The sequence below is a fragment of the Geotrypetes seraphini genome, chromosome 2 (assembly GCF_902459505.1).
Source record: "Geotrypetes seraphini chromosome 2, aGeoSer1.1, whole genome shotgun sequence".
NCBI classification, from domain to species: domain Eukaryota; kingdom Metazoa; phylum Chordata; class Amphibia; order Gymnophiona; family Dermophiidae; genus Geotrypetes; species Geotrypetes seraphini.
Window position 1 is genome coordinate 22,784,902 of NC_047085.1, and position 15,901 is coordinate 22,800,802.

The 15,901-nt window shown below is 45.0% G+C and overlaps 1 protein-coding gene across 5 annotated transcripts in view; it reads left to right on the forward strand.

Annotated features, from left to right (window-relative positions):
• Positions 1-15,901, forward strand: part of AGO2 (argonaute RISC catalytic component 2) — a 312,251-nt gene that overhangs the window by 44,954 nt on the left and 251,396 nt on the right. For all 5 annotated transcript variants that reach the window (XM_033934274.1, XM_033934272.1, XM_033934270.1 and 2 more), the window contains one exon: positions 2,676-2,874. In XM_033934274.1, coding sequence (XP_033790165.1) covers positions 2,676-2,874 — 199 coding nt within the window. The remainder of the gene's footprint in view (positions 1-2,675; positions 2,875-15,901) is intronic.

The following is a 15,901-nucleotide window of genomic DNA, read 5'->3' on the forward strand; positions in this document are numbered from 1 at the left end:
TACGCTTGCTTGATGGCACGGAAGCGGTTGGCGAAAGTACTTCTTGACCATTCCATCAGAGTGATGGCTAATTTTTGGACTCGGTCCAGAGGTTTTTTCCTTGGAGGAGTTTGTCTCGTGGCTACTTTGTCTTCCGAGAGTGATTTCTCTCAGCATTACTGGTTGGATGTGGGGGCGCATGCGGTCGATGCGTTTAGTGCGTCGGTTGTTGCGGAGACGGCATTTGCTTCCCACCCAGATTGAGGATTGCTTTGCTACATCCCATTGGTCTCTGGATTCATCTGCTGCTGTTGCTAAGGAAGGAAAAATTATGTTCTTACCTGTTAATTTTCTTTCCCTTAGACGCAGCAGATGAATCCAGAGCCCCACACCTTTTTTGGTTGTTGTCTCTCGGTTTTCTCTTTTGCAACTTTCGCAGTTTGTTATTCTGGCGGGTTGTTTTCCGTATTTTTGCATTTTGAGATTTATTATGGGAAAGAAATTTTTTGCATACTATGCCTCTTGATGGTTACGGATGCTTGGGCAAGGAGCTATACTGAATAAACAGGAGGAGTGCCAGCCAATAGGACCACCTGTTAATCAGTTTCTCTATCTCCGCCTGCTGGTAGATGATCCCATTGGTCTCTGGATTCATCTGCTGCGTCTAAGGGAAAGAAAATTAACAGGTAAGAACATAATTTTTCCTTATTCATATTTCGGGGGTTTTTCAAAGAGGTCAAGGCAGATGACTCTATGCAATGTCATCTCAATAACAACCATACAAAAATAGACAAATATAGCCCCTCCCTTTTTACTAAACCACATAGCAGTTTTTAGCGCAGGGAGTTGCGCTGAATGCCCCACGCTGCTCTGGACGCTCATAGGCTCCCTGTGCTAAAAACCGCTATTGCGGTTTAGTAAAAGGGAGCCATAGTGCAAAATATAGACAGCAGATATAAATTCTCAAAACAGACACATTTTGATCACTAAATTGAAAATAAAATCATTTTTCCTACTTTTGTTTGGTGATTTCATGAGTCTCTGGTTGCACTTTCTTCTTCTGACTTCTTCTCACTTCACTCTGGCTGCACTTCTTCTGACATCATCTGATTTCAACCCACTCCTTCTTTCAGCCTCCTATATGCTTTCTCTCTTCCATACCTCATTCTCTCCCCCAACTTTTTCTTTCTTTCTCCCTGCCTCCTGTTCTTTCTTTCTCTCTCTCTCCATGCCCACTTTCTTTCTGTCTCCCTGTTCCCTTTTTCTTTCTGTCTCCCTGCCTGCCCCCTTTGTTTCTTTCTCCCTGCCCTCCCCCAAGCCACTAGGTTTGCCTTCGCCACCGGGGAACAGGCCTCCAAGCCACCGCCCCCCAAGCTCTGCATGCAGAAGCCTTGCACTGACCAGCATTCTGCTCCCCTTCAATTCTGATGTCGGAGAGGAAGTTCTGGGCCAGCCAGGCAGCGATTGGCTGGCCCAGAATTTCCTCTCCGATGTAAGAATTGATGTCGGGGAGAGGAATGCTGGTCAGCATGAGGCTTCTGCAGGCCCAAATCTCCGGATCCCCAGGGCAGAGGAAAAGAAAAAAAGCCAGTCTTCCATGAGAGCCGTTCCAGTCTCTTTTTAGCACGACACTCAACTTCCCATTTTCAGGCTCAAGACGTCAGAGCAGCAGCAGCAGCTCCGACATTTTTGGGCAGAGCACCTCCTGCTCCCGACCGCCTTTCTCCAGTCTGGCTTGTCAATTCTGCCAGGGGCAGCCGGCGCTCAGCTCTCAAGGGTCGTGACTTCCCTAGACCTCCCTCCCGCCTTCTCCCGAAGGAAGTGACATCATCCCCCAGTCGGAAGACGGGTTCTGGCAGTCGGGCAGGAAGGGCGCAGCGCAGCGTGGGGAACCTTGGGGCGGTTCCGGTGGGGAACCTTGGGGAGAGGAAGGCTGATCGGCCGGCTGATTGGAACGGCAACACGAGTCTATCACGGAACCCGGGATGGGCTCCGTGATCGACTTCCCGATCGACCGGTCGATCGCGATCGACGTATTGGGCACCCCTGTTCTAAACAATATGGTTTTTTGCACCCCCCCTTTTTTTTTTTCTTCAGCTTACTTCTATATTACTTGTCTAGGAATTGCTTCAGAGAGTAAAGAGAGGAGATCAGAGTTCCATGATGATTTTAAACTCAAAAGATATATTCCTTGTCAGAGACACATCTCTTAGTGTGACTTAGCAATGAGAAACCATTTTGAGGGGAGGGGAGTGTGTTTAAACCTAACTTATTTGGTGGTCAATTAAGATAGTGTGTTACAAATATTTGTGCAGCATTCAAAAGCTGTTGTATTCTAAATCAGTGCTTCCCAAATTTGTGTTGGGATCTAAAAAAGACCACTCTCCCTCTTTCTTGGCTTCAACTTGACTTATACCTAATAGTAGAAATTAGCATGGGGCTAGTGAACATTCATAGGCCCGGGTTCCTCCTGGGTTAGTGTAAGCTTCCTGTTAAATCCATGTAGAGTGTTGAGATCTGTGAGTATATTCTCGCTCAGGCCTTGCTGCTGCCTTCCATGATGAGTGCAGGCCTGCTATTTTGTTTTTAGCATCAAGAATCATGGAAATTTTCAATTGTTAAAATGGGATTATAGCTCTAAATGTAAGTAGTCTACAGATTGCAATGTGTAATAACATTTTGTTCTCATATTTCAGTATTTGCACCATCTCCACCAACCTCACCATCACCGATGCAGGGATATACATTTAAACCTCCCCCTCGACCAGACTATGGTACCTCAGGGAGGACAATCAAGCTTCAAGCTAACTTCTTTGAAATGGACATTCCTAAAATTGAAATCTACCATTATGAAATAGATATCAAACCAGAGAAATGCCCTAGAAGAGTTAACAGGTACTATTTGAATTATTTTTCTGCACAGTGTTTTGCTTACATCTTCTATTCTTGTTTGTTTCCAAGCTCTTAAAGTGAATTCACATTACTTTAGTATAGCCACTAAAATCCTTCTTTCTAAACAAAAGGAAATTAAAACCCTGCTATTCAAAAAAATTTATCAAGACAAGCCAATACATCTCCTTAACTATTCCCAATCTTGTAAATTTCCCAGCAATGTCTCAACATGTAATTAGCACCCCAATCTGTAATTTTCCTGGAAATGTCCAGTTATCCTCTTTTATAATCCGCCTAGAACTGCAAGGTATTGGCGGAATAGAAGTCACTAATGTAATGTAAATAATGAAGATATCCAGTTATTTTAACAGACATCCAACTTTCATTTGAATTCTGTCTTGTAAGAATGTAATACCCAATTTTGTCAATTGTGAGTTGTTGATTATAGACTATACCATGTATTCTTCTTAGCTATTTTTGATTTTGCATATCCATAACATATGTTTTATGTACATACCTTTTTTGGGCATCAGTATCTAATCTGTTAGTAAAATTCTGGTAAATATTCTGCCTATTCTAAAACTTTTAGATATTCAATTCTAATTCTCCTAAGTAATATAATGATATTAGTGATATCGCTTCTGAGACATTTCTATATTGCTTGTTGAGAAATCAATTTTCTCATGTTCTTTTTCATTCATTTTGGAAGTATTATAAATAGGCCTTTATCTGCCATCATTTACCGTTTGTCCCGTCTTCCTATCTGTGGTCTACCACAGTGTTTCCAAGTCAGTCCTGGAGTATCCCCTTGGCAGTGAGATTTTCAGGATATCCATAATGAATAATGCAAATATTTCATGCATATTCATTGCCAATATCCTGAAAGCTTTACTGGCAAGAGGTTACTCCAGGAGTGACTTGAGAAACACTGACCTACCATACAAGGGGAGTAGTTATCAAGGCACGGTAAGTTTGTTTTAGCTTTGTGTATGTTTACATGGAATTTGCTTGTTATGAGATTTATTTACATTTGAGATTGTAACACATCTAGAATTGTCAGTTCTTGTACAATCCTACTTTATTCTGGAATGATTGGGTTAATTTCATATACCCACCAGGACTTTGTAGGAAGTCTCAAATTCCAGAGAGCTCCACCCTTCTCAGCACTGCCCCCTGAGGACTCGGTTTTCCTTCCTACAAACCAGGCTGTAGGAGCTCATCTTTTCTGATCATGTTTATTTTCTTTATAGTTCGGTCTTTTTGTTTGCTGTTTTCGCCCTCATACTGCAGAGGTTCCCTGTGGTGACAGCTCTAACTGCAGGAGATTGCAGACCTTTGGGAAAAGTCTGCTTATCCTAGGACAAGCAGGCAGCATATTCTCAAATATGATGACATTATCCACCAAGCCTGGGGCGGACAATGTGAAAAGTGAACTGTGGACAAAGTTTTAAGAAACTTTCCCTAGCAACAGCAGCAGATGAATCCAGAGACCAATGGGATAGCTCACATCTACCAGCAGGCGGAGATAGAGAAACTGATTAACAGGTGGTCCTATTGGCTGGCACTCCTCCTGTTTATCCAGTATTCTCTATCTCCCAGCAGGAAAAGGTCGCTATTCAACTAGCTCCTGAATTCTGGCTGTGGCTGGAACTTTATTTTCTCCTGTTGAGGTTTCTCTTCAGTGAGACTGCCATTCTGTTTCTCCTGTTGAGGTTTCTCTTCAGTGAGCTGGCAATGCTATTTCTCCTGTTGAGATTTTCTCTTCAGTGAGACGGGGGTGTCCAGCTGAACGGTGCCGGCTTTAGAGGTTACACCTGGGCCCCCCCAGGTCCCTGCCTCACCCTCCCTCCATTGCTAGAGGGTCTGACTGGGTCTCAATTTTTTTCTTCTTTCCCTTCTCTGTGGAAAAAAAAAAAAAAGAGACCACAGTTGTTACATTCTGCCAAGCTTTTGCTGCAAACTGGCTTCAACCGGCCCTAACAACAAGTCTGTGAGTATGTCTGGCTTTTACGGTTGTTTGAACTTCAGGTTCTGTTTGGGAGTCTTAGTACTGTGGGTTCGGTCATCATACATTTAAGGTATGGATATTTTATTGAGGCTAAGTTTTATGACTAGAAATCCGTGGAGGGAGCCAGGACTTCCCGCCCTTTGCATGCACGCGCTTGGTTTCCTTGTTGGTTACAGCGCGGCAGTAGCGATGCGATTTCATGCTCATACTTGTTCTCATTGTTGGGTTTCAGTACAGCAGTAGTCCTGTTTATTCTGAGGCTCTCTTTCATCGGTGTTTGTCACGGCCATGTGCAGCTGATTGTGCAGGTGCCGGTTTATAGCAGCGCGCATGAGATGGGACATGTTTTTTCCAGCGCTGTGGGCCGTTCTTCTGGTTATTCCCCGAGTCTGATTTTTTTTCTATGCAAGCTGCGGCAGGGTAAATTTTGCGGGGCTCGAATCCGACTATGTTTCTAGGAGCGTTGATGCAACGACCACATGTCGGCGAGAATCAGGCGTGCGCTTGTTTCCAGCTGACTTTGGTCAGGGTATGCCGGGGCTTCTCTCCTTTCCGGTTCAGACAAGTTGTATGTGTTTCACCAGCTTTGGGACAAGCTTGGGCAGCTTTATTTGTCTATATCTGTGTTCCTGCTGTACTCCCTTGAAGGAAGCTGCTTGTTTAATCGGATTCTGGGGTTAGCACTCAAGGGGTTTACCAGAGAGACTCTGACCTGGGCTAGGTCACCCAGTCTCGGTTTGTCTCCGGACTGGGGCGACATACGGCAACTCACGGCACGGTGAGATCAGCAGTAAGATAGTGCCCTGTATTTCACACAGGTATCTCATTGTCTCTCTTGGGGTCCCTACAGATTGAGCCTTTGTCTGTTGGTAACTGTCCTTATTTGGGCCTCTGTGCTGAGCTGCATGGGTCTAGTAGTGGCACAGAATATATATGCCTAAAGGTAGTACAAACAGTTTCCAAGTTCGGGCTGTCTCTATGGGCATAATGACACTGCGCATCTTCCTGCGGCCAGGACTCTCTTTCTCTATTTCTGAGGGGGCCAGGACTTCAGATTTCCATGCTTATCACGCTGGTTTCTCCTGTCACTATTTTCTCATGGCACATGCTAGACGGGCCCCCCGACCAGACAGGAAGGGCTGTACAGCTCCTTTTAACCAGGAACCAGTTACCTATTCTATCAAACCCGCGGATGATCACGCGCTATGTGTCTGTTAGCCTCATCCCTGAAGCTCTCATTAGCGATGTGAGCTTTGTCTGATACCTGTAGGAATGCTGTTGTTTTCCACGGGGCGGTAGATGCAGCATCTTGATTGAGTCTAGTACGTATTCACTTTAAAGGACATACGTATTTCGCTCATGTTGCATGGGGTTAGTACTGTTTTCATGGTTCCAGTATATTCCTCTTTACATTGTGAAATTGATTTTTTCTAGGAGAATCTTCGTGCAGATCCTACAGTCTCATCCTGCCATTCCCTGACTTTCTGCACTTCATTCTGAGGGGATCTTGACTTCTTCCAATGACTCTTCAGGCTTTCTGATGAGGGAGAAGACACTATAATGTCAGGTCAGGGGGCTGTGAAGATTTTTCAGGATGCTTGCATCTTTGCATCCTCCTCAGGTTTCCAGTTCATTCTTGGAGTCTCTATGTTTTGTGTTTCCCTTTTTAGTGTTACTGGTCCTCAGGACAGTTCTTGTGGTTCTTCGGGAACTAAGGGACGTTGTTCCACTTACTGCATGGTGCCCGAGACGGAGGCATTGGGCAGGCTGGATCCCATTCTGCTGAATTAGTTTCTCAGGGTTACACATTTCTGCAGACAACCTGGGAGTATATTTACATTTTCTCTATGGACTCCAAATCGGCACTTGGTTTGCTTGCCTCTCTTGGAGCAGCGCTTTTGGTTTTGGCACATGCCATTTCGCCTACCCAAGGCTTCACGAACGTTTTAGATGATGTGGGCGGTGGTACCGTTTTGGCACTACCAGGTGATTCATCTAATTTCTTCTTGACTGCCTGCTTGATTCGGACGACTTCCAGTCGGGCCATTTGACTGACACGAAAAGGGTGGTATCTTTTCCTTAGTTCTTTACACGTGCATCTTCGAATTTGCACAGCGCTCTTTTCTGCTGTACTATTTATAGGTATATCGGGGTAATGTTTTTATTCATATAGGAGAGACATGTGTTTCTTTCCGGAGACTTGGGCGTGGGGTCTCGGTCTCAGATTGGTATTCTTCTTCGCTTACCATGACCAAGAGTATGGGATTCTGTACAGTTTCTGGGATCCATATTGCTGACTCCACTGGGAACTTCGGCTTGCTTTCCCCTTCTTACGCTACAGCAGTCGCTTTTGTTCCGGTGGTTCCCGGTATCTCAGGGCTCCAATTATTTGGTATGCTCCTCCTGCATCGCTCTGTATGATTTGGTGGCTCAGCGCGATTTCTCTTTTCAAGGCATGCCTCGGTCTTTGCTGGACTAGCTCATGACCACCGACCATCCCGGGCTGTCGGGTTGGGGGGCTCAGTGGCTTCCATCCTCAGCTCCAGGATTCTGGTCTTCAGAGGCGACTCAGTACTTGTTCATTCTTCTACTCTTGAGCAGGGTCAGGCTACCTTTCTGGAGCTTCAGATCATTCTTCCGGATTGCCGCTGAGGGTCCTTTTGGTCAGTATTAGGATGGGGGTATTTCTCTACAGCTTGGGCAGTTGGTGTTGTACTCAGTTGGCAGGTGGCACAAAAATTAACTCTGCATGAAACCAGTTGGAATTCTTTAGTCAAAACAAAGGCTAAGCCTTCGATTTCAAGACAGGCAGCCAAGCCTTCTTATTCCTATCAAAGGCAATATTGTACTAAATCTTCTGTTTCTAGACTGCCACCACAAAGAAAGCAGAAGCAACAGTGGTTTCAGAAACCTCAGATGACAGCTCCTCAATAGCCTACTCAATCTTTTTGACGCATTTATCGAAAGTATAGCTTCTGTCCCCCTATCTCAACCTCTTCCCCTTCCATTTATAGGTCATCTATAAATCTACCATCACTGTTGGACTCTGATAACAACCGACCTGTGGATTCTCAAAGTCATCAAGCAAGGTTACTCTCTTCATTTTTTCTCCATACCACCAACTCATCCTCCAAGAGAGTCCTTTTTCAACCTGCAGCAGACGGCCCTTCTTCTTTGGGAAATAGAGGCTCTACTTGAACTAAATGCCATAGAGGTAGTGCCCTCCCTCTAAGAGAAATCAGGGGTTCTACTCCAGGTATTTTCTCGTCCCGAAAAAGATAGGAGGTCTGCGTCCAATTCTTGACTTCCGAGACCTAAGCAAATTCCTAGCCAGAAGTTTTGAATGTTATCCCTGGGAACTCTATACCCCTTGTTGGATCAAAATGATTGGCTATGCTCTCTAGATCTAAAAGAAGCTTATACCCATGTGCCAATTCATCCTGCTCACGGAAAGTTTCTGAGATTTCAAATTGCCCATCAACATTTTCAATCCAAAGTTCTGCCCTTCGGCTTGGCAACCTCTCCAAGAGTATTCAGCAAATGCCTTGTAGTAGCAGTTTTAAGATATCAAGGGTTTCAAGTTTTTCCCTATCTCGATGACTGGCTTATAAAAGATGCCTCTTCTCAGGGAGTGCTCTCGGCAATACAGTCAACAATCCTGTTTCTTCAACAGTTGGGGGTTCAAGGTCAACTTTCCTAAATCTCAACTTCAACCCTCTCAAACTCTGTTACAGTTCATTGGAGCTCTGTTTGATACCATTCTACTCAGGGCATTCCTGCTTAAACAAAGGCAGGACAACCTGATCCAACTTTGCAGTCAAGTATACCATCTTCTGTCCATCTCAGCCAGACAAATGATGAGACTATTAGGTCACATAGCGTCAACATCCATGTTACTCCCTTTGCAAGGCCATCTCAGAACAGCTCAGTGATCCCTGGCGTCTCAATCGGCTACTATGATTCTCATAGCCCTTTGGTGGCCCAGACAGCCGTGGTATTCCCTTCTACTTCAACTCACGACCAAAGACCAAATAACCATGCAGATCTTTCCAACTCTTCTAACTCGGAGTCAAGGGTCTCTTTTACATCCCAGTCTGCAGTCATTGCACCTGACAGCTTGGTACCTCTAAGCCTGACTTCTACAGAAGCTGATCTCTCTGATTTGGTCATGTTCATTTTAGAAGTATGTAGGAAACCTTCTACATAGCAGTGCTACTGACAGAAATGGACATGGTTTTCAGTGCGATGTGATCTTCTTCATCATCATCATGCTTCATCCTCTTCCATACCTTCAGTGTTGGAATATCTTCTACATTTATCCAGCTTAGATCTTAAAACCACTTCAGTCAGAGTTCACCTTAGTGCTATCAGTGCTTTTCATGTTCAAGTCAACAGTAAATCACTTGCAGTTCATCCTCTTGTTTCCAGATTTATGAAAGGTCTTTTTAACATCACACCTCTTAAACCGCCTCCAGTGGTTTGGGATCTTAATGTTGTTCTTTCCAGATTATTGAAGCCTCCTTTGAACCAATGTCTTCTTCTCTTCTTAAATATCTCACTTGGAAAGTGGTATTCTTAGTCTCCACTTTATTTATTCAATTTTCTATACCATTCTCCCAAGGAAGCTCAGAATGGTTTACATGAATTTATTCAGGTACTCAAGCATTTTTCCCTGTCTGTCCCGGTGGGCTCACAATCTATCTAATGTATCTGGGTCAATTGGGGGATTAAGTGACTTGTCCAGGGTCACAAGGAGCAGTGTGGGTTTGAAGTCACAACCCCAGGGTGCTGAGGCTGCAGCTTTAACCACTGCGCCACACACTTCCCACTTCTGTACATCAAGTAATTCAGCTTCAAGTACTAGTAGTGGACCCACCTTTTATAGTGTTCCACCATGATAATGTTGTTCTCCGCACCCATTTGAAATTTTTGCCAAAACTGGTTGTGCAGTTTCATTTGAATCAATCGATTGTGCTTCAAGTTTTCTTTCTGAAGCCTCATACTCCCCCTGGTGAAGCAGCTCTTCATACCTTTGACTGCAAATGAGCACTAGCTTATTACTCACAAAGGGCTCAGTCTCACAGGACATCTCCTCAATTGTTCATATCCTTTGATCCCAACAGATTAGGCTGCCCAGTAACCAAAAGAACTATTTCCACATGGCTTAGGGCCTGTATTTCCTTTTGCTATACTCAGGCTGGGCTGCAACTTGGGCGGGTGGGGCATGTAACAGCACATAAAGTACGAGCTATGGTAGCTTCAGTTGCATTCCTGCGTTCCACTCCCATTGATGAAATCTGTCAAGCAGCTACTTGGTCCTCAGTTCACATATTCATGCCTCACTACTGTCTGGAATAATATTTCAGACGAGACGGGTGCTTCAGCCAAACAGTTTTACAAAATATATTTTCTTAAAGGCCAACTCTCCCTCCATTCCTCTGTGGTAAGTTAGGGAGTCCCATACTTGAGAATATGCTGCCTACTTGTTCTAGCATAAAGCACAGTTACTTACCGTAACAAGTGTTATCCAGTAACAGCAGGCAGATATTCTCACAATCCTCCCACCTCCCTGGTTGGCTTTTTAGTTTGCTAACGGAACTGAGGTTCCACGAGTCTTGGTGGGCGGGAAGTTAGTCGTGTATGTATAGTGCGGATAGTCACAAAGTTTCTTAAAACGTAAAGTGACAGTTCACTTTTCATATGGTCCATACCGGGCTTCGTTGATTATGTCACCAAATATGAGAATATCTGCCTGCTGTCTCTGGATAACACCTGTTACGGTAAGTAACTGTGCTTTCCAGGGGGTCCACTGCCTGTTGGTACGCCCTCTGGACAGCCTGGACTTAGGATCAGGGGCTCGGGGACCATTCTCTTGGGAGCTTGCTCATCCCAGGTTCAACTGCTAGTGGTTTGAGCACAGGCTGCGTGGCTCCGTGAAGGCATGCTTGGGATCAAGGTCTGACTGCGTTCCTCCGCCAGACGTCTGTACAGCGTGTCTTAGGGTTGCGGAGGTCCCAGCCGTGGATTTCCGGCCAGCCAAAGATTTCCAGTCCAGCTTGCCTGTTTCCTTCCCTGTAAGCTGTTTCAGCTCTCTCAGGAGTGTTCTCCCAGTCAGCACATATCACAGTGAATACAGGCTGCCAGCCTGAATCAGCGATTTGGGGGGGTCTTAAAAGGTGGATTTTGGGAGGTTTCCCTGCATGTTCTACACCCCCTCTTATAATCCTAAAATTGCTGTTTTTGAGGGCTTCTGGTAATTTTCCTGGGCTATATTCAAGGCTTGCTTGCAGAGCTTATAGGAATGGGACAGGGACAGCAACAAAACTCGCAGGGACGGGATGGGGAAATTGAGTTCCTGCGGGGACGGGACAAATTTGTCCCCGAGAGAGGTGGTGGAGAGTAAAACTGTGACTGAGTTCAAAGAAGATTTAGAATCGGAAAATAATATTAAATATTGAACTAGGCCAGTACTGGGCAGACTTGCACGGTCTGTGTCTGTGTATGGCCGTTTGGTGGAGGATGGGCTGGGGAGGGCTTCAATGGCTGGGAGGGTGTAGATGGGCTGGAGTAAGTCTTAACAGAGATTTCGGCAGTTGGAACCCAAGCACAGTACCGGGTAAAGCTTTGGATTCTTGCCCAGAAATAGCTAAGAAGAAAAATTTAAAAAAAACCACAACTTAAATTGAATCAGGTTGGGCAGACTGGATGGACCATTCGGGTCTTTATCTGCCATCATCTACTATGTTACTATGTTTTCTTTTCTGAACATCTTGTAGTCTGGGGTCGTTATCAGTAGATTGAAAATTTGGTTATCTAGTTTAGCTGCTTGAGTGGCTAGGAGGCCATCGTATAATTTTTTTGTTTTACTTCTTTGATCGAGGGGTGTGTGAATGGGGTATGTGTTTTTCTATGTCTGACTGAGGTAGTTTGGATGAGGCGGTTGTTCAGGTAGGTTGGGCTGTCTCCGTTTAAGGTTTAAATAACATACATTAAAATTTAAATATTACTCTTTCTTGGATTGGTAGCCAATGTGAGTTGATGTATACTTCTGTAATATGGTTGTGTTTCCTCAATGAGTAGATGAGTCTTAGAGCAGTATTTTGGCTTGTTTGTAGTTGTTTAGTTGTTGTAGCAGGGCAGGGGAGGTAGAGGATGTTGCAGTAATCTAGTAGACTTAGGATTAGGGATTGTACTATAAGCTGGAATTGTGTTCTTTCAAAGAATTTCCTGGACTTGTCTTAGGTTTCTCATAACTGCGAAGGCTTTCTGTATTGTTTTATTTATTTGTGGTTGCATGGTGCAGCAACGGTCTGTAGTCATGGAGTAGATTCTGCGCCGTTCACGGAAGAAAGTGTTTATGAACAACTTGAAAAACTGAAGGTGAACAATAGAATGGTCTTCTTCTCGTAGAATCCTCAACCGGATGCTACTAAATCTCCCATCCACTAAAGATCTTCACTATAAACGAGTTTTCCAGTCCATGCTTACCTTCCTAGGAATCAAAACTTGGAATGGCTTTACAGAAAAGACCAGAACTGAACCTTGCCACATCATCTTCCGAAGAAAACTGAAAACCCATCTGTTCGATACTTAATCTCCTTTACCCTCTCTTCTCTCCCTTTCCCTTCCTCCCTTCCTCCTTTTTCCCCTATTTTTCTCTCTCCTTCCTTTCTTTCCCTCTTACCTATCCACCTCCTCTCTCTCCCTTCTCTTTCTCTCCCCTCTTACCTCTCTTTACAGTCGCCTTGAGCCTGTATAGGTATGAGCAACGCACAAATATTAGATTAGATACTGAGGGAGCTCAGAGAGGTTCTGGTGGGTCCTATTAAAGACTTGTTCAACAAATCTCTGGAGACGGGAGTGGTTCCTGGGGATTGGAGAAGAGCGGATGTGGTCCCTATTCACAAAAGTCACAGGGACGAAGCAGGAAACTACAGGCCGGTAAGCCTCACTTGGGTTGTTGGAAAAATAATGGAAGTGTTGCTGAAAGAAAGGATAGTGAACTTCTAGAATCTAATAGGTTACAGGATCCGAGGCAACATGACTTTACTAAAGGTAAATCTTGTCAAATGAACCTGATTGAATTTTTTGATTGGGTGACCAGAGAGCTGGATCGAGGACGTATGCTAGATGTAATTTCAGCAAAGCCTTTGACACAGTTCCTCATAGGATGTTCTTGATCAAACTTGAAAGACTAGGGAATGACACGGTGGTTGTTACCCGCGGGTAGCTGCGGAAAATCCGCCAAAATGGGGAGAGAAAAAATAGTGGTCGCTGCGGGGACAGGGACAAGGCCATTCACCGCCCCGTGGAGTGGTGAATGGTCTTGTCTCCACTGTGAAGTAAGCACGGATTGTGCAGTCCAGCATCCCCACCCGATCGCCGCGTCCTGCCATCTCCCTCCCTCCACCTCACCTTAGGTGCCCAATTTAATTCTTCTTTTCCCAGCAGCACGCTTTCAATAAGTTGCACGCGGCTGCTTGAGATGTTGAAATCATCTCCTCTGATGCAACTTCCTGTTTCCGATTGCATCAGAGGAGAAGATTCAAGAATTCAAGCAGCTGCACGCGCGACTTATTGAAAGCATGCAGAGAAGAAGAATTAAATTCGGCACCTAAGGTGAGGTGGAGAGAGATGGGATGCGGTGATTGGGTGGGAGGGGACTGCTGAGCCGAGCGATCCATGATTGCGCATGTTCCTTCACACTAGAAAAGAGGGAGTGAAAGGGAAAGAGATGCTGGGTCAAGGGGATGAAGAGGGAGAGAAATATTGAACCCACAGCAGGAAAGAAAGGGGAGGACAGGCAGGTGAACCAGATGTTGGAAGCAGGGGGGGAGAAAGAGGGAAAGAAGCTAGATGAAGTTGGAGAGAAGAGACACATTGAAACATATAGAAACATAGAAAAGACGGCAGAAAAGGGCCTTCAAGTCTTCCCACTCTAATGACCCACCCCCCCTGCCCACTCTAGTGTCTCCCACCCCCTAGTTTTACCCTCCTAGAGATCCCCACTTGTACATCCCATTTACTTTTGAAATCTAGCACGCTGCTGGCCTCAAATCACCTGTAGTGGAAGTTCATTCCAACAATCGACCACCCTTTCGGTGAAGAAATACTTTCTAGAGTCTCCATGAAATTTCCCTCCCTTGATTTTCAGCGGATGCCCTCTTGTGGCCGAGGATCCTTTAAGGAAGAAGATATCATCTTCCACCTCGATATGGCCTGTGATATATTTATACGTCTCGATCATGTCTCCTCTCTCTCTTCGTTCCTCGAGTGAGTACAGCTGCAATCTATTCAGCTTTTCTTTATACGGGAGATCCTTGAGCCCCGTGACCATTCTGGTGGCCATCCGTTGAACCAACTCAATTCTCAGCACATCTTTTTGGTAATGTGGTCTCCAGAATTGTACACAATATTCCAGATGAGGTCTCACCATGGATCTGTACAACGGCATTATGACTTCAGGCTTCCTGCTGACAAAACCCCTTCGGATACAGCCCATCATTTGTCTTGCCTTGGATGAAGCCTTCTCCACCTGATTGGCAGTTTTCATGTCATCGCTAATGATCACTCCCAAATCACGTTCTACTTTGGTCCTGGCTAAAGTCTCACCATTTAGTGTGTAAGTTCTGCATGGATTTCTGCTGCCAAGGTGCATGACTTTACATTTTGTAGCATTGAAGCTTAGCTGCCACGTCGAGGACCAGTGTTCCAAAAGAAGTAGGTCCTGCGTCATACGGTCGGGCAAAGTGTTTTTACTTACTAAATTGCATAGTTTGGCGTCATCGGCAAATAATGATATTTTACCTTTAAGCCCTTGAGTCAGGTCACTCACGAATATGTTGAAGAGGATCGGGCCCAAGACAGAGCCCTGCGGCACTCCACTGGTCACCTCCAATGTTTTGGAAGGCGTACCGTTTACCACTACCCTCTGAAGTCTACCGCTTAGCTAATCATTAACCCATGCAGTTAATGTTTCCCCTAATCCCATCGACTTCAGCTTGTTCAATAACCTGCGGTGTGGGACGCTATCAAAAGCTTTACTGAAGTCCCAAGTACACAACGTCCAGGGACTCCCCCGCATCCAGCTTTCTTGTCACCCAGTCAAAGAAGCCAATTAGATTTGATTGGCAGGACCTTCCCTTGGTAAATCCGTGTTGGTGGGGATCCCGTAGGTTCTCTTCGTCCAGGATCGTATCTAATTTCTGTTTGATTAGTTTTCCATGAGTTTACTCACTATGGATGTGAGACTCACCAGTCTGTAATTCGCAACCTCTGTCCTGCAGCCCTTTTTGTGGAGTGGAATAACGTTAGCTGTTTTCCAGTCCAAGGGGACTCTTCCGTGCTCAGGGAGAGATTGAAGAGCACAGATAATGGTTCCTCCAGGACATCACATAACTCTCTAAGCACTCTGGGGTGTAGGTTGTCCGGTCCCATGGCTTTGTTTACTTTGAGTCTTGATAATTCACAGTAGACATTGCTGGGCGTGAACTCGAAATTTCAAAATGGGTCTTCCGAGCTTTTCCTTGTCTGTAGCTATGGACCGGATCCCAGTGCCTCGCAAGTGAAGACTGAGCAGAAGTATTCATTCAGTAGTTCGGCTTTATTGGAGTCCGATTCTACATAATTCTCGTCCGGTTTTCTAAGACGCACCAGCCCATCTGTGTTTCTTTTTCTTTCACTAATGTACCTAAAGAAGGATTTATCCCCTTTCTTAATATTCTTTGCTAGGTTCTCCTCTATTCGAAGCTTGGCCTCTCTGACTGCCATTTTGACAGCTCTAGACCTGGTCAGATAGTCTTCTTTTGCCTCCCTTTTATCTGATTGTTTGTAGGAAATAAATGCTTTCTTCTTTTCTTTAATGAGGTCCGAAATCTCTACAGTGAACCACTGGGGTCTGTTGTTTCTCTGCCGTTTGCTTACTGTTTTTATATAGCGGTTTGTTGCTTCGTGTAGGGTAGATTTCAGGGTTGACCACATAACCTCTACATTATCGGTTTCAGCTTAGTTTTGCAGTGCCTG